Genomic DNA, 18,540 nt, shown 5'->3' on the forward strand with positions numbered 1-18,540 from the left:
TCAATTTGACCCCTAGCCTGGGAACCTCCATATGCCACAGGAGCAGCCCTAGAAAAAAAGGCAAAAAGACAAAAAAAGCGTAGGGTAGAGACATTGGGCTCTAGGAGTTTGATAAGGCGGATTCTGACATAGGAAGATTCCACTTCCGTGTAATAACATTTACTTCATACGGTGGTTCTACTCTCATTGTCCCTCCCGAGTTGCTCACATACATGAACCCATTAAATCTCCTGCACTCTTGATGTGATCTGTTTCGTCTTCCTCGTTGTACAAATAAGGAAACTGAGGCATAGAGCAGTTAGATCACTTCCCCAAGGTCACAGAGACGGTGAAAGCTGGAGCCAGGGTTTGAACCTGGGACGTCTGGCCCCTCGTTTTCCTTCTTAACCACTGTACTCCATGTAGTTACGGACACTCTGACATAGTGTTGGGGTAAGTGCTATGGTAGGAGGAGAAAAGAGTGAATAAGCTGAGACGATGGCATTTACAAAGTCGGAAAACATTGTGTCGGGAATATCAGGTAGGGAGTTAAACACAGTTCATGCTGGATTAAATCAAGCCGTGTGTGTGTGTGTGTGTGTGTGTGTGTGTGGTATGTTTGGAGGTGGTGTCCAGTTTTTTGAGGTAACCAATTCTACCTGCAACCATCGCACACCTAAAGATTACCCCATTTTCTGGCAATGAACCAGTTTGATTAATATCAAGCTTCATCTTTCCAGTATGATAGTTCTCAACATTTAAAAGGCTTGAAGCCTCTTGAACATACAGATTGCTCAGAGCCACTCTAACCATTAGATTCGAAACTTCTGTGGTGTATCCCCGAAATAAAAACCCGTTTTATTTTCCTAAATCATGCTGATTATTCATGACTCAGTGGCTCACAGTCCATGCTTGGGAAATATAGCTGTAGGGAGAGTGGACACATCAGTGTCTTTCCAGTCGGAGGCTACCGCATGGTTTAACATTCCTACCAGGGAGAGTTCCTGCTGTGGCTCAGTAGGCTGAGAACATGACATAGTGTCCACGGGAATGTGGGTTCAATCCATAGCCCTGCTCAGTGAATACTTAACATGTGTGGTATAAGTTGCAGATGTGGCTTGGATCCAGCGTTGCTGTGGCTGTGGTGTAGGCCTGTAGCTGCAGCTCCGATTCAACCCCTAGACTGGGAACTTCCATATGCTGCAGATGTGGCAAAAAAACAAAAACAAAAAAACCTTGCCAGGACTTATATTTTTTACTTAGACACTCTTTCCAAAAAGTTGGAAAGAGTGTCACTGAAAACCTAATGATAAACAAAAAATGCTGGATAATTTTAAAACTCACAATTTTTGTGAATTTGTCAGATAGTTAAAATCAGAGAGCAACTAATTCACCCAAAACCTAAGGAAAGACAGGCACCTCCAAGGAGAGATGGAACAGAATACCTTGGGGATAGATGTTCAGATGCTATGCAAGCCCATATAAAATAAGGTGGTAAAACACATATAAATTAATGTGTTAAAAATTTAGTCAATTCCTCACCTTTGAGTATGGAGCTATGTGAGAATTTATATTTCTGGCAGATGGCCTTTAGGCATTGATAATCGCATATCTCTTTAAGAAAATCAGAATTTGAGATTATTTGAACCTATGTCCGTCCCTTACACTTCTATTTCTGGTTCGCCCTTAGATCTTGAGAAGATCCCTGTGGGGTCCCATCCCACCCATTGTCTGGGCAGTTTCTAGGGCCGGCCCAGTTCTGGTGTCTATTTTATTTATGGACCTCTTTAATTTTATTATACATCTTAGTATTCATAGTTTGTTATCCAGCTCAGGCTTTGTTCAGTTGGAATCCTCCCTCTCCCACTGTGTGTATCCACCCAGCCAGCCGTCAGAGGTGCAGTCAGGGTTCCTTTGCATTTGTCCACTTGCATATCCCTTAGGCTTTCTCTGTTCCCGTAGGAATTCCTGCTCTCTCATTCTGAGCAACCTACATCCCTCAGGTCCACAGGTCCTTACTCCTTATGTGGCATTAGTGGCTATGGGTCCCTCAGGCTTCCAGGGACCCTATATAACCAGGAAAAGTGAAGAGCTTCTTTGGCCACAGATGGATAAACTGATACCCTTCTATTCTGTTTAGAAAATACTATCTCCAGTTTGCATACTTAACTATGAGCAAGAAAGCACAGCCGTGAAAGTTAACCAAGTGGTGGAGAAATAGAAGGGTCCTACGGACAGAAGTGAGTCTGTTACGGGGAGCAGATCAAGGCTGGGAGGGACAGTGGCTGTCCATCTGTTAATGGAAAGAGGGGAAGAAACCCTGGGTGCAGGGAAGGAGGTTGGCTCTGGGTAGTTGGAGATCGGCAGTTGGAGGGAAGCGAAACATAGTGACTGCTGCAGGAAGAATGTGTCAGGTGATGCAGTCACATGAGGTGATGTGTGTTTGGGGATTCTGCATAAGGGGAAGGGGTGCTTGAATGGAGGGGTGAGAAAGAAACCTGGATTATTGTGCAACCGGAAAGAAGCACCGGACGTCTGTTGTTTGGTGAATGCGGATGGCAGTGAGGTCAGAACTGGCACAACGGTGTAAGAGCCCTCAGGGGAGGAAGAGCAAGGCGGAAATCACACACACAAACCCACCTGCCTTCCGTCCTCAGGGAAGAAGACAGTGGCTTTCTTTTCACTCAGAGAGGAGTAGCAGCCGCGTTCTCAACGCGGGAGGGACTGGCCTCGCCTCTGTCTTTAAGAATCCACTGCTCTACGGAAGAGTGCTCGTGGAGCATGACACAGAGTGGCGCGAATTAGACGAGTGAAGTGGCTCATAAGTTAGTTTCGAAGAGAAACCATGACAGCGATAAAGAGCAAGAGTGAGTGAGTTAAATTACTCTGGAAGGAGAAGCGAGAGGACGTGTTAGTGGGTTTGATAGCAGAGGGCAATGCCTCGTCTTGATATCTGATCACCGTGTCGCATGAGTTGCATTTACTAAGGTGGATACAGTAAGGGAATGCCCAAGCATGCTTTCTTGGCCGTGTGATCTTTCCTGCGCTTTTTAGACCTGGAAACGGAGACTTCCCGTAGACCCTTTGGGACACGCCTCGGGAGAACACCAGAGGTTAGGGATGAAGATTTATAGTGGAGTTACCAGTGCATAGACTATCTGGAAGGCAATTACTGAATAGAATACCTTGTGAGAAAGTGTAGTTATAGCATAGGAATAAAAGCAAAAGGAAGACTGGAGTACTTATTATAACATTCTGGCTGTGGAATAGGATCCAGTGAAAATTAAAAAAAAAAAAAAAATAGACCAACTGGTGAGGTGGGAGAAAACAAAAGCAAGCATGTTTTCCAAAAATACTGTATTTATGGAGAAAAGCGTTTTCAAATGCGAAAGTGGTCAGCCACTTCACACGCTCCTGAGGGTTAATTATGATGAGGGCATGAGCATTTTTTGGATTTGGTGACTAGGGCTTACTGAAGGATTGATGAGAGCAATTCAGTCTTGCAAGGATGCTTCGATTAAGGAGAGATGCAGGGAGCTGACAACAGACCGGTTATGTACCTTACTGTGTTCTTTCAGTCCTTTTCCCCACGCTTTTTAAGTCGTTCCAACTGATCCAGATCCTTAAAGGATGATATTGTTCGTTCTCTTGGTTTTAAGCTTTGTCTCCAGAACTGTGCACACATATCTATTTCCAGATTCTGACCTCCCTGCTCTCACCAGCTTCACTTGTGTTTCACGGTGTCCTGAGGTCCCAGGCTGAATGTCCAGCTTGGAAGTGTGCTGGCTCCCCATTTCCCCTTCCTATGCGGGGGCTTCCTCTTGGCAGGAAGGCCTCCTTCGGCCACTGTAACTGAATTGTCACCGTGACGTTAGAGCCCTCTTCCTGTGAGTTAAATCAAGTAACAAAATGCAGCGGATTATCTTCCCCAACCCCCACCCTAATATTTGGTGGTCTATAACAACTTCCTAAGGCAGCATTCTTTTCTTTTTTCTTTTCTTTTTTTTGTCTTTTGTCTTTTTTAGGGCCACACCCATAGCATATGGAGGTTCCCAGCCTAGAGGTCTCATCAGAGCTACAGCTGCTGGCCCACACTGCAGTCACAGCAACACCGGATCCTTAACCCACTGAGCGAGGCCAGGGATCAAACCTGCAGCCTCGTGGTTCCTAGTTGGAGTCATTTCCGCCTAAGGCAGCATTCTCGTTGCCGAGAGTCTCACAACTCTCCTCCCTTTCCTGGCCAGCAGAAGCTTTTCCTTTCAGGGCCTGCCTCCCTCAGGTTTCTTCTTGGCTGTGTTTATGGCAAAACACTAAAGAAATGTAAGAAGACTGGTGCCGGTTCAGGTAAAACTTGGAGGCGTTTGCTGGCGAGGACAAGGGTATTATTAATCAGGGCAGCCGAGTAAGACTATCGTGAGTCTGAGCAGGAAGGGCCGTTTATGATTTTTATCTTTCACTCTAGTAATTCCTAGTGTGTGATGGGAGGTCTTTACAAAACACAACTGGGGCTGATTTCTGAACATAGAGTTAAAATGTATAGTGGAAGCCGTAGAAGCAAGGCTTGGATTCTAATGACAACTGTTCTTAGTCTGCTCGGTGGCATTTCTGAATCTCAGGCCACTCGTAGAGGACATGTGTTGTGTGGAGCTCATGTGGACAGTCCCTGGTTCAAATATGATAACAAGCCTGTAAGTAATTTTTAAGAGTGTATGAGTATGCTTAGATAGGAGGTGGTTATGGCTCATGGATAAACTTAAGGAATTGGGTCAGAGTGTCTGTTTTTCTTTCACCATGAAGAGATCTTCATTAATAACCAAATGAATACTATGAAAGAATCATTGAGTCTTGAAGGACCAGGCACAGGTGGTTAAAGGGCATGGGATTTAGTTCACAGAGCTAAGATGCTGTATGGCTATGAGACAGGAAGTAAAAGTTAAATACCAGTGCAGTTGAGTGTCTGAAGGAACTGATTTTTGTTTGTTTTAATAATATCGTGGCATCAAGGATTGCCCAGGATGGTAGGCAAAATCCAGAAGCTTCACACATGGGCCAAGCTAGGCACACGGCTGCAGCAGCCACATAAATGAGGGAACCACTGTGTTGGAAAATCCCCATCTGCAGGGGCAGAACCCTGAAGCTGACGTCTGTTAAATCTGTCATTGCACTTAGGTGACATGGTCAAACCATTTAATTTTCTAAGCCTCCATTTATTTATCGATAATGTATTTTTCTATTGACATCATTGATACTTTATGGTAAAAATGGGATGATTAAAATGTAAACATTCAAATTGAAAGAGGACCGTGGTCAGCATTTTCATATGTAATTTAATTTAATTATCTGTCTAATATGGTGAGACAAGGCTTGTTATCTTTATCATTGAAATACAGTGAAACAATGAGCAAAAGACAAAAACAAGAGAATGGCAGCAGATTTTTGCAGTTACAATAAGCCACTGGATCACAGTCTTGGGTGGGTTAACTTCACTCTGACCTTAATAATGAGGCTGTGATGGCTGAATTTTTTGTTGTTGTTTTGTTTTGTTTTGTTTTGGCATCTGTCAGATGGCCCAAGGCCACGTCCACAGATGGCAATATCAGAAAACTGGTTGTGAGTTCCAGAGATGGTAAAAGGGAGGCTCCAAGTTCAACAAAGCTGATAGAGCTCTCAAATCACTTCTACCCAGGGAGCCGATGATAGAAATTCACTTAAATAAAACTCTTGCCTCACTGGAGGATAGGTACACGTAAATAAACCTTGGTGGAGAATGTGAAAGTGAAACCAAATCCGAATACCCTAGACTGCCTAAATAGGGTAAACATTATTTACCCTCAGATGCTTGTGGACTTCTGATTCCCATTTAAACCAGGGTGAGGGCTGATTCATGTGCCTCTCTAAATGCCAACCACACTTGCCTCATATACAGTGTTTCTGAAATAAGTTTCATATCTTATAATGTGACTTGATTAGTCTTGCGATTTTTTTTTTTTTTAATGTTGCATAAAACTAAGTCTATGCATTGATGGCCTGAGTTTTTTCTGATATTCATTCTGAAGACGTTTCCACCAAGGAATGCTTAACACGGAGCGGTCAGGGTCTGGGGAAATTTTCTTACATCACACACAAAAATAAATGGCAAGTAAATGACACATCTAAAAGTACATAAAACCCAGCCATCCTATCAAAATATTGTTAGAGAACAGAGGAGACTACGTCGTAAACTTAGGGGAGGAAAGAATATTTTATGAATCACTCCAAAATCTAGAATTAATAGGGTAAAAGATGGGCAGATGACGATGCAATGACCTCAGACCCTTTTAAGGATTAAATAGTAGTCATTAAAAGAGGATGGCGACATTAGCTGATTTTTCAAAATCATTTTCCAGCCTGTATGCATGATGTCCCTGCTAAGCAAGAATTGAAAATTAGGAAAAAGAACAAACAGAGAAGCATGACTTGGTATCCTCTCCTTTTAGGCGTCCACATGTTAAGGGCAGCAGAATGGCTCCGTGGGCCAGCCTCGTGACTGCCCCAGGCTCTAATGCCAGTAGTGGACCGTCGGCTTCCTTCTACCTCACTGGGATTCCCGGCTCTGAGAATGTGCAGCCCTTCCTCTCCCTCCCCTTTTGTGTGCTCTACCTGATGGGCACCGTGGGCAACTGCACAATCCTTCACATCATCCACACTGACCAGCGTCTGCACGAACCCATGTACTACTTCCTGGCCATGCTCGCCCTCACCGACCTGGGCATGTCCATCTCCACTCTGCCAACAGTGCTGAAAACCTTCTGGTTCGATGCGAAGGAGATCGAGATAAACGCGTGTGTGGCCCAGATGTATTTCATCCACACCTTTTCTCTGATGGAATCAGCCGTGCTCCTGGCCATGGCCCTTGACCGCTACGTTGCCATTTGCGATCCTTTGAGGTATTGCAGCAAGCTCACCCCCCGACGCATTGTCTACATAGGGGGCTTCATTGTCATCAGATGCTCTCCTGTCCTCCCTGTTGTTCTTGTTCGCATTCCCAGACTTTCCTTCTGTCACTCCCACGTCCTCTCCCACTCTTTCTGCTTACATCAAGATATCATCCGTTTGGCCTGTGCTGACATCTCGTTCAACGTTCTGTTTGGCTTGTTTGTCGTGGTGTTTTATTGGGGTGTAGACGCTCTAGGAATTTTTTTATCATATGCTTTCATCTTCCGCTCTGTGCTACGCATCGCATCCAAGAGGGGGAAGCTCAAAGCCCTCAACACATGTGCCTCTCATATTTGTGCTGTGCTTATTCTCTACGTGCCAATGATAGGGTTATCCCTGGTGCATCGCTTTGCAAAACACTCTTCTCCCGTGATTCACGTCACCATGGCCAATGTTTACCTGTTAGTTCCACCTGTGCTCAACCCAATTATTTACAGCATCAAGACAAAGCAGATTCGCCAGGGTTTCCTAAGGATACTATTCTCCAAAAGGGTTGGGCTTGCTCCCACTTAGAAGGCACGAGATTCCCTGATATCTGGACCTTTGAATTCATGTTCTTCATTCTGAAGATAATCAGGTTAGGAATTCTTGCTCACATTTGGTACATAATAATTCCATGATAGTTGATACATTCTACATGTCCCTCCAAAAAAAAAATGCATCTGTTTCTATCATTATTTCCTAGCTTTAAAGCATCTCAAATTCCTTGTGTCAGAAGGTTTAGTAAGAGGGAATTTCTTTCATTCAAATATTTTATGGCGATATTTTCACCTTCAGGTTTGAAGAGACGTCTGATTGTCCATGTTAAAACACAAGTTAAATATTCAAAGTTTAAAAAAAATAATGTTTGGTAGAGTTGGTGTTGATAATTAGGTATATTTTGTTATTTTCTTTCCATTAAGACAAAGTGGACTTCATTGTTGTTATTCTTCTTCTTCTTTTTTTTTTGCATTTTAGGGCTGCACCTGCAGCATATGGAAGTTCCCATGCTAGGGGTTGAATCAGAGCTGCAGCTACCAGCCACAGCAACACCAGATCTGAGCCACGTCTGTGACCTACACCACAGCTCATGGCAATGCTGGATCCTTACCCCACGGATCGAGGCCAGAGATCCAACCCACATTCTCATGGATACTAGTTGGGTTCATTTCCACTGAGCCACAACAGGAACTCCCAACTCTTCATATTTTGCCTCAAACCATAATCAGATGGATGTTTGAATTTAGAGATGGAATAAATGAAACTATCACATTTCTTTGTTTCCTCTGCTTCTTTTGATATGGTTGTCAGAAAACGCTGGGCAATAACTGCCTAGAGTTCGTTTTCTTCCATGGGGAAAACTCAAGACAAATCCAGACCTCACACCAAAGGAGCTCTGTATACTCATGAAATGGGGTTAAAAAATCAGCATCACTTTATTAGTGTACACGCCTATTAGGCAGACCTTCTCAGGAGTAGAACTTTAAACAAATTAGAACAAGAGAACCGTCAGCACCTAAGATCCTACTGCCTCACGCAATTCCCTAGGAAATAAGAGGAAACACATTTTCAGCATTCAAGGTTAAATTCACATTGTAATGGAAAATAGAAATGGATCTAAGGCGATTAGAAAGAGAGTTCTCAGAGGACTCAAACTACTTATTTTTGTACAAATACTATATTAAATCACTCCCCTAACACCCCCCCCCCATTGGTTAAATAGTGGGGAGCTGAAAAAGGTAAGCAGACACTTTTTATGTAATATTATGTCTGGACAATTCGAAAAGAAGGAAGAATACAGCATATAAGTTAAAAAATTTAAACTATACAGAATCACGTTTTAAAAAATTCATTTAGGAAGTAAACTTATCTCAAGGAACACAACAAAAATGGACATCAAATTCTTAAGTTCCAAATGAATTTAAAACAAAACAGTCTGTGAAAATATAAAGATGAAATCAGATAGAAGGCAGATTTTATAGCAGCTGGGGCCACTGAATGCTGGAGAATATAAAAAGGAATAAATAAATACTGGCAGTAAGGCTTATCCATGGCAAAAGCATTAATGTATTGTGGATATGTGGAGTCTGAGCTCCAGGGTAAATCACAGGCGACCCCATCACTCTGTTCTGTGTGCATCAGCTCTTCAGGAATTTATTCAGCTTCCCTTCATAAGAGAGTCCTCTCTTCTCATCTTTGTTTGGGCAGACTTGCTCTGTCTTCTCCTGACCCTTCCTCAGTCTCAGCTTCTTCTCACTGTTCTATGCGGAAAACTAAATATGCGAAGACTTACTTGAAACGGCATCTTCTACACTTGGGCAAGTCTCTCTTTGAGATGAACCCCCTCCCCATTTGGGGGTAAAAAGACAATTCATTTAAAAACTGAACATCATACTTCTAGTCATGTTTTAAACTACACGTATTAAAACTTCAACATATAATAAACTCGCGGATTGTGTTCGTGATGCTGACAGACAGTGATAGAGAGTGACGGAGAGATGTACATATGTAAATGAGGTGGACAGTTCTCTTTTCTTTTGCTTAACTTGCTGTCAGGAAAAATACGCCTTGCTCACACTGGATTATTGATTGATTTTTTAAAAATTTTTTTGGGGGGTGTTTTTTTGAAATCCTTATAATTTAAAGAATTTATAAGTGGGTCAGAGGTCATTGAACATATGTGAGCAAGATTCAGGAAAATCAAATCCCAAATCCAAGAAGATATATGGGTATATAAATATATATGTACCATATTAATATAATAGTACATAGCATATTACTATAGTATTATAGAAGGGACTTTGCTGCCATTGCTAGTCCTGACGTGACAAGGGGGAAATGAAAATTACCAAGACGCGAGAAGGACACATGAGGAGGACACCTGGCATGAGCGTTCTGTTTCTCGGGAGAGATGCGATGAGCATGTGGAAGCCCGAGGGAGGGCTTGGTGGGGAGTCAGGGAGTAGACACGGCGATGGTATGTTCTCCTGTGTTCTTGTTTCCTGCCGTTTCCATCACCGACCAAGTCAAACCAGAAGTCACAGAGTAAAGACACCTGTTGATGCAACTCTTTATGGTCAGGACACAGAATAAAGTCGATCTGAAAGAGAGACGAAGGATGCCTTCTCCTCAAAACCACCCTGCCTTTCACAAACTATAGAAATGATCCCTGAAAGTACAGTCTTCCACTCTGCCTTTCAGCTGTGTAGTGACTCCCAGGCTTTGTGCTCTATGACGTGGTCTATCTGTAGCTCTCGATGTGGATGTTTCCCCATCACCTTCACCCCATCATGATGACTCATTCAAAATTGAGTTTGTGACCTAGGCTGCCAAAAATGGTGGCAATGGCAGGTGAAATTGCTCATTTAGCTTCTCCTATGACATTCCTGAGCTATATACATATGGGCCTTATGGTAAAGGAGAGTGGTTGCTGACTGATAATAATCCTTTACCTTTGGGATCCTGGATCATATCAAACTTCGATGACGTCAGAGTGATTTGCGTTAAAATTAAAAAAGTATGTAAGGAAATTCTGGGGCATTCAGTGCCCATGACGGCAGTGAGGTCACCTCACTTCTTTGGTACTTTCACAAGGAGACTGAGGTTGGAGATGTGAGGTTTTCTGTAGAAAGTGGAAGGGTAGACGGAACCTCTTATTTTCATGGACTAGCAGTGGATGGTAAATTCCTGTAATAACTAAATAAATTTTCTTCATTAGAACTGTGCTACTGGGATAATTCTGTTTTGTTCAATGTCTGAAAGAGCCAGTGCTCAATGAATATATTAAACATGAGAGTACCCAAAGATTAGAAAACTTTGACACATATGCAGTAATAATATCTTAGTCGAGTGAAGAGATGAGCGTGAACATTCGTAATTAAATGCATATTACCAAGTTCAAAACTAGAGTGAAAAAGATGAACAGTAGAAGATATTTTTAAAGGAAATTCCTTTACTCCACATTTAGAAGTCAATATTGTTGACAGACATGGGGAGTTTTACTCACCCTGATTAGAGATTTCTTAGCATTCAGTAGCCCACCTGCCCGCCTTTCTGCATGGCTTAATCACCAGTAGACCTCTAGAAGTCAATGTTGTTGACACCATAAGGAGTTTTATTCACTGAGTGGAAGCTTCTTTTTATAATCAGACCAAATGTATCTAATCCGTTTCATCAGGCAAAGAACCTGTGGCACAATGGATAAGGTACCACCCTATAGAGAATCAGATTTGAGAGATCACAATACTTATGACCTTTAAAGTAGGTCTTAATTTTTAGAGCAGTTTTAAGATTATAGCAAAATTGAGTTAATAGAGACTCCCCGTATACTCCCTATTGTAGTAGTTTTTAGGTATGCATTTCACTTTAGTGAGTTTCATTTTCATCTAGTGCGTAGCAGTGGGACCAAACGAGGCACTTCCAGCTCTTTGGTTATGGACTCTATAGCCATCCACGCTTTGTCCTCAATAAGTCCCTCTCACTGGCTGCACCACAGCTGAGATTCTTTACCAGGATACAAACTAGCATTTTGTCTCATGTTGCCCCACATCATATATTCCAGACACTGAGGTGGTGCATAGTTGAGACTCTCTGTGGACTTCTTGCTTTGAATTCCTGAACTGCCATATCCGGAAGAGTAAAGGAAGGGTTTGGGGAAAGGCCATCAACTGAAATAGTGGCACGGACAGGGTTACAGGCACTGTCCTGAGTTTCTCCTGGGGCCCGTGTCTCTAAGGACTGGAGGCAGACTTATCAGCTCATCCTTTTTGCTTTGCGTGTTAGAACCGTCTCTTGACAAGAGGGACTCTTCTACCGAGTAGGTGAGGACTGGGAAAGATGAAAGTGGGAGGTAATAGAAGAATATAGAGGGGGGTTTGAGAGACAGAAGAGAGCAGGGAAGACGCCTCAACTATGGGAAGGAGGGCCAGGAGACGGATTCAGGAAGGGAGAGGTTCTTAGTTCATTACGGGACATAATTTCTCCACATCCCTTCACGGTTCACACCCATGCACACAGCATTCAAGTCAGACTCAGACGTTCAGGTGAGAGTCGCCCTCTGTGCTCTAGACGTTCATGGTATGTGGTCTGTCCATGAACAGGAATGCTCACACAGGGGGAAGGACTAGTTCCAGCTATAACACGAGAGAAATTCCAGAATAAGGTGGGGTTACACCAGAGAAGCGTCCAGTTCTCTCCCAATCCCAAGTACCAGTGATTTTTAACATGACCTTACTTATGAACTATGTTTTAAACCACATATTATGTGCATCCTTGAGATTCTGGAGTTTATGAACTCTCTCCACAAACTCCCCTTGCCTCCTCTGGCGGAGTCCATCGCCAGATGATGTGCATGAGTTTCAGATGGCAGGATCGGGAGCAGTAGGAGCTGGACTGTCCACGTGAACCGCTGCAGCAATAAAGAGCTTGAGAAGTAGCAGATGGATCAGACACTAGTGAATGTATGAGGTGTAATGAGTATTTCTGCTGTCACTTCAGAATGCTGATGTGACTGCTCTGGTTCCTCTTTCCCAGAAGTGCCCAAGATCTCATTCTCTTTTTGGTGACATTGCTTTTCTATCCTGGACTCTGTTTCTTTGTTGTTGTTGTTGTTGTTGTTTATTTCCCGAAATGGGCACTGAGTAAAACAAGGTATATGTATGTAGTGCCATCCTCAGGATCAGGAGAATTTCAGAGTGGGTGAACAGGTCGGGACGCACTTTATGTCTGTGTCTGTACTGAATCTTTACTGGGTGAAAAGGAGATGAAGCCGCTGGGATTCGTCTTCGACTTCTCAGCCGACCGGGGGCACTTTCGTGAGATCGACACTCACGGAGCTCTTCTCTGCAGGAGGACACGCCACGGTCTCCCGTGTCTTCCTCTTGCCCGTATCCTCCAGAGAGTTACTGTTACTGTTGGCATCGTCATTACTGTTGTTGTCATCACCACTGTCATCATATAAAAGGCTTCATGCTAAATATTTTACCCACAATGTCTCCTTTCCCCTTGCACATCCCGTCAAATTGTTACTACCTTCGCTTTACAGAGGAGGCAGCTTTGGTACAGAGAGGAGAACAAGAAGGTCAGGTGGTCAAAATTAAAGTGAATAAGACATTGAGACCGGCATATAGCTTAGGTTAATGACGTGGTGGCAGAACCAGAGTAACAGAGTCTAAAGTAGGGAAAGGGTGCATGGCTGTCGCCTTAAAACCTCAGTCAAGATTATTGAGGTGACCAGAGGTGCTTCAGATTGGCCTCCAGATCAGCTATCTTACAGTTTTGGTTTTGGGGTTTTTTTGTCTTTTTGTCTTTTCAGGACCACACCTGCGGCACATGGAGGTTCCCAGGCTAGGGGTTGAATCAGAGCTGTAGCCACCGGCCTGCGCCACAGCCACAGCAACGTGGGATCCGAGCTGTGTCTGTGACCTACACCGCCACTCACAGCAAAGCTGGATCCTTAACCCACTGAGCGAGGTCAGCGATCGAACCTGCAACTTCATGGTTCCTAGTCGGACTCGTTTCCGCTGCGCCATGACGGGAACTCCCATAACTTACAATTTTCAATGAAACTTATGTTTACTCCTTCTTGGCAATAGTAGAGAGAGGTTATAATTTCAGAATAAAAATGGGCTGAATTTACCAATCAGTGAGATGGAAAGAACCAGATTTCGGAATTTGGAGTATGGAATAGAAATTGGAAAAGAATCAACAAAAAGAAGGGACAATACTGGAAAATCTGGGCATTGAAGGTTATCCTTAGTCCCAGCGTGGACAGGAGGGTGAAGGAGACAGACCGGAATTTGGGGAGGCGACAAGCCAGGCAGAAGGAGGAAAACGGCAGGGCTGTAACGAGTATCAGTTCAGACAACATGTGGGCAGAACTTAAATGTAACATCAACAGTCGGAAAGACTAGACGTGGATACGGAATTTATTTATTTGATGTCGTGCTTATGGGTCTTTCACATCCTAGAAAAGTATGACGTATCCCCGGGGAATATCTTCTGCAGCCAGGGTTTATTTACATGGAATTAGAGCAGATTGAAGGGCACTGGATGTCTCAAAAGACCGAAGGAGACTTTACACGATGGCAAGATCGTGACTTAGGTCCACACAGCAGCTGATATGTGGATGTTTACAGCAGCCTTCTTGGTGATGGCCAAACGTGAGAAGCAACCAAAATGCCCTTCAGTAGGATTAGCAGTAGTACATCTAGACAGTGCAATATTATTTCACGGTAAAAATACATGTGTTCTCAAGGCATAAAAAGAGAAAAAATTTAAATACGTGCTAAGTGAAAGAATCCAGTCTGAAAAGGCTACATCCTGTATGATGCCCACTATATGACCTTCTGGAAAACCCCAAACTATGAAAATGGTAAAAAGATCCACAGCTGCCAGGAGTTGGGGGCCAGAGAAAATATGTGATACTGTAATGATGGCTACACACCATTACACCTTTGTCCAAACCCGTGGAATATGTAACACCAGGTGTGCCTCTCATGTGAACTGTTGACTTTGGGGAATTATGACGCGTCAGTGCAGGTTCAGCCACTTAACAAAAGGACCGCTCTGGTGGGGGATGGTGACAGTGGGGGAGGCTGTGCATGTGGGGGGCAGGGAAGACATGGGAAGTTGCTATGCTTCTCAGTTTTGCCGTGAACCTAAAACAGCTCTAAAAAACAAAAGTCTAGGAGTTCCCGTGGTGGCTCAGCAGTAACAAACCCAACTGCTATCCATGAGGTTGCAGATTCGATCCTTGGCCTTGCTCAGTGGGTTAAGGATCTGGTGTTGCCCTGAGCTGTGGTGTAGGTCATAGATGCATCTGAGTCTGGTGTTGCTGTGGCTGTGGTGGAGGCCAGCAGCTTCACCTCGGGTTCGACCCCTAGCCTTGGAACCTCCATATGCTGTGGGTGCAGCCCTAAAAAGACAAAAAAAAAAAAAAAATTTACAATGGGAGGTAACCTGTCCCATGAATTGTAAATTCTCAAACCAGTATTTTGATGAACAAGAATGCTTGAAAAGTGATAGATAGTTGGCTTTGTGAGAGGTGGCTCACCATTCTTATTTCAGAGATGTTTTTCTTGACCACAGAAGAGGTACTGGAATTTGGTGTCTGAGTAGAAAAAAGATTTAGCGTCAAAGTGATTCCCCTAGTATTTTTGTGGAGCATTATTTGGGCTTATTTTATCTGGTTTTGGCTTTGAATCATGTTTCTACTCCATCTTTCCACTACCCCTATCAATTCTTTTTCTTTTCTTCTCTTTTCTTTTTTTCTGTAGAAAAAGCCAGTCTTTAAATGACTGATAAATCTGAAACATAATAGGAAGAAGATTCTGCATCTTTAAAATCAGATCAGAGTCAGTTGTGCTTTGCTTAACATTGCATATAAAAATTACATCTTTTGGCTGCGGCAAAGGCTGGCAGCTATAGCTCCGATTTAACCTCTACCCCGTATGTCACAAGTGTGGCCCTAAAAAGCAAAAAAAAAAAAAAAAAAAAAAAAAAAAAAAAAAAATTACGTCTTTTAGGGAGTTCTCATTGTGCGTCTCAGAGATAACAAGCCTGACTAAGATCCATGAGGATGTGAGTTCAAAGTCTAGCCTCGCCAGTGGGTTGGGGAACCAGCGTTGCTGTGAGCCATGGTGTAGGTTGCAGATGCAGCTTGGATCCCATGCTGCTAGGGCTGTGGTGTAGACCAGCAGCTGCAGCTCCAATTTGACCCCTAGCTTGGGAACTTCCATGTGCCATGAGTAAAGCAAAAATATATATGTGTGTATGTACTTTATAATTTTTACTAGTCCCATATAGTTCCAAGCCTATCTTAACCTGTGTTTAGCTCTTAGGGATGCTGGGTCCAACACTCAACTGCCGTTGGAGCTGAGTGTCTGTGGACACCAGTCCTGTGGTCACCGTTACGTATGCGCCGATGTCTGAGGAAGAAGAGGGAACCTGTGGACCAATTCTTGCCTGCCTTCTGCAGAGGCACCTCCCGGGTGTGCTAGTGCTGCTGGAAAAGCTCTCAAGCGCAAAGACGTTTCATATAAGTCACTGCAGGTGTCTTCTTTCTTTCTTTCTTTCTTTCTTTCTTTCTTTCTTTCTTTCTTTCTTTCTTTCTTTCTTTCCTTCTTTCCTTCTTTCCTTCCTTCCTTCCTTCCTTCCTTCCTTCCTTCCTTCCTTCCTTCTTTCATTCTTTTTTTCTTTCAGAAAAAGAGCTAAGGTTAGAACAGTAACTCTGCCGAAGGATGTTCCCAAAGAAACAAACAAAATGCAGACTGTAGTCTGGAGTGGGCTGCGTGTGTGCCACTCTTTGTGTCTTTAGAACAGTGTTGTCCCGATTCAGAACGTACGGGCATAGATTTGCATCTGGATGCGGAAGGGAATTCTGGTTATAAAAGTGGGTATTTTCCTGAACTGACAAGTCAGCAATGAAGTGGGGACAGAAAGGACAACTCGAGAATGTGGGGATGAACTTAGGAGGGATTAAGGACAGAATGAAGGTTTGCTTTGTTTTGTTTCTGCGACACAGATGCTGATCCTGCCATCGCCCCCGCCCCGCCCGTTGGGATGCCATTGTGACGTTGGGTTGTGACACTGGGTTGTGGCGTGATAGGCCTAAGCCCCATGGCAGCTGCCAATTGCAGCCGTACCCTCTCCTGGACGTTCTACCTCTCGGGTATCCCTGGGCATGAGGACTTCCACCCCTGGATCTCCCTCCCGTTCTGCCTCCTCTACCTCGCCGGGGTCGTGGGCAACTGTACAATCCTGCATGTTGTTTGGACCGACCCCCGACTCCACGAGCCCATGTGCTACTTCTTGGCCATGCTCTCCCTCACGGACATGGGCATGTCCTTGCCCACGATGCCGTCCCTCTTCAGGGTGCTGTGGTCCAGGTCCAGGGAGATCCAGTTCAGTAGCTGTGTGGTCCAAATGTTTCTCATTCATACTTTCTCCTTCACTGAATCCTCTGTGCTCCTGGCCATGGCTCTTGACCGGTATGTGGCCATCTGCCACCCCCTACGATATGCTACCCTCCTCACTCCGGCTCTCATCGCTAAGGTGGGCATCGCAGCCCTGCTGAGGAGTGCCGTGGCCATGATCCCCCTTCTGGCCCGACTGGCCTTCTTTCCCTTTTGCGGCTCCCACGTCCTCTCTCATTCCTATTGCCTGCACCAGGACATGATCCGCCTCGCCTGTGCTGACACCAGGTTTAATGTTATATATGGGCTGGTTCTGATCACAGCGCTGTGGGGCCTGGACTCTCTGGGTATTTTCGTGTCTTACGTTTTCATCCTTCGTTCCGTATTAGGCATTTCATCCCCGGAGGGGAGGTGGAAGGCCCTCAACACCTGCGTGTCCCACATCTGTGCTGTGCTTATCCTCTACGTGCCCATGATTGGGCTGTCTGTTGTCCATCGTTTTGCCACCCAGTCACCCCCCCTCGTGCACATCCTCATGGCGCATATCTACCTGTTAGTCCCACCTGTGCTCAATCCAATCATCTACAGTGTGAAGACCAAGCAGATCCGGCAAGGAGTTCTCCGCCTGCTTTTCCCCCAAAAAATTGGTTCTGCCGTGATGTAGACACGTCCTCAAGATGGTGATGGCGTCAGTCTTAGTAATGTCAACACACAGTGGTGTCTCTGCTCTCGGGATGTGGGCACCAGAGTTACCAACAAAAACGGCTTGAAGAGCAGAAATGGAATCAACAGATCAACATGAAAAGGTCCTGAAGGAGAGAGGTGGTGTCCCTGGGACGATAGAGCAGGACTTGAGATACAGCTCATAAGTGCCTTCTAGGTGCTGCTGTGTTGGAGCAGAGTGTGTTGGAAATCATTGCCATCCAATGATTGTCTCCCATTTCTAATCCCAGCCCTGACTCAAGGTCACCTGTCCATTCGGTTTTCCTTAAGTGTCCTAAACCCTTATTTCGTTGCTTCTTGACATACTCTCTTTGTCAGAGAACCTTCTATTATCTTGCTCATTATATAAATGTGTTTGTAAATCGGCTTCTGCTACCTTTCTTAAATGGGAAAAAAATTGTATCTTGATATAAGAGCATATTAGAACGTAAACCATAAGTTATCAGTCTTCGTGGTGCATCAACATTATCTTTTAAAATTTTATACTCTTGTTCTGTCCTTTCTGAGGAGGTTTTTTTCCCTAGAGTATAAAAGGGCAACGTTCGTATTTCTTATTTTACTTAATTTTGAGAAATAATTTTTTTTTCAGATTTTTTTTTTTTTATTTTCCCACTGTACAGCAAGGGGGTCAGGTTATCCTTAGATGTATACACTGCAGTTACAGTTTTTCCCCCACCCTTTGTTCTGTTGCGACATGAGTATCTAGACATAGTTCTCAATGCTATTTACAGGATCTCCTTGTAAATCTATTCCAAGTTGTATCTGATAACCCCAAGCTCCCGATCCCTTCCACTCCCTCCCCCTCCCGTCAGGCAACCACAAGTCTCTTCTCCAAGTCCATGATCTTTTCTGAGGAGATGTTCATTTGTGCTGGATATTAGATTCCAGTTATAAGTGATATCATATGGTATTTGCCTTTGTCTTTCAGGCTCATTTCACTCAGTATGAGATTCTCTAGTTCCATCCATGT

The 18,540-nt window shown here is 44.0% G+C and overlaps 3 protein-coding genes across 3 annotated transcripts in view; all 3 read left to right on the plus strand.

Annotated features, from left to right (window-relative positions):
- The window catches only part of LOC110258217 (olfactory receptor 51G2-like), a 96,972-nt gene that overhangs the window by 21,725 nt on the left and 56,707 nt on the right, over nt 1–18,540 (plus strand). The window lies entirely within an intron of this gene.
- LOC100625080 (olfactory receptor 51G1-like) lies at nt 6,481–7,467 on the plus strand. The gene has a single exon (XM_003357156.3). It carries the CDS (start codon nt 6,481–6,483, stop codon nt 7,465–7,467), a length of 987 nt encoding a protein of 328 aa, XP_003357204.3.
- Nucleotides 16,552–17,511, plus strand: LOC110255366 (olfactory receptor 51G2-like). Its single transcript, XM_021062368.2, has one exon. The coding sequence runs from the start codon at nt 16,552–16,554 to the stop codon at nt 17,509–17,511; it is 960 nt and encodes a 319-aa protein (XP_020918027.2).

This window comes from Sus scrofa, chromosome 9 (genome assembly GCF_054392235.1).
Source record: "Sus scrofa isolate SSC_HxYL_T2T_F1_AM1 chromosome 9, Sscrofa_HxYL_maternal_Yorkshire_Landrace_v2.0, whole genome shotgun sequence".
Classification (NCBI taxonomy): Eukaryota; Metazoa; Chordata; class Mammalia; order Artiodactyla; family Suidae; genus Sus; species Sus scrofa.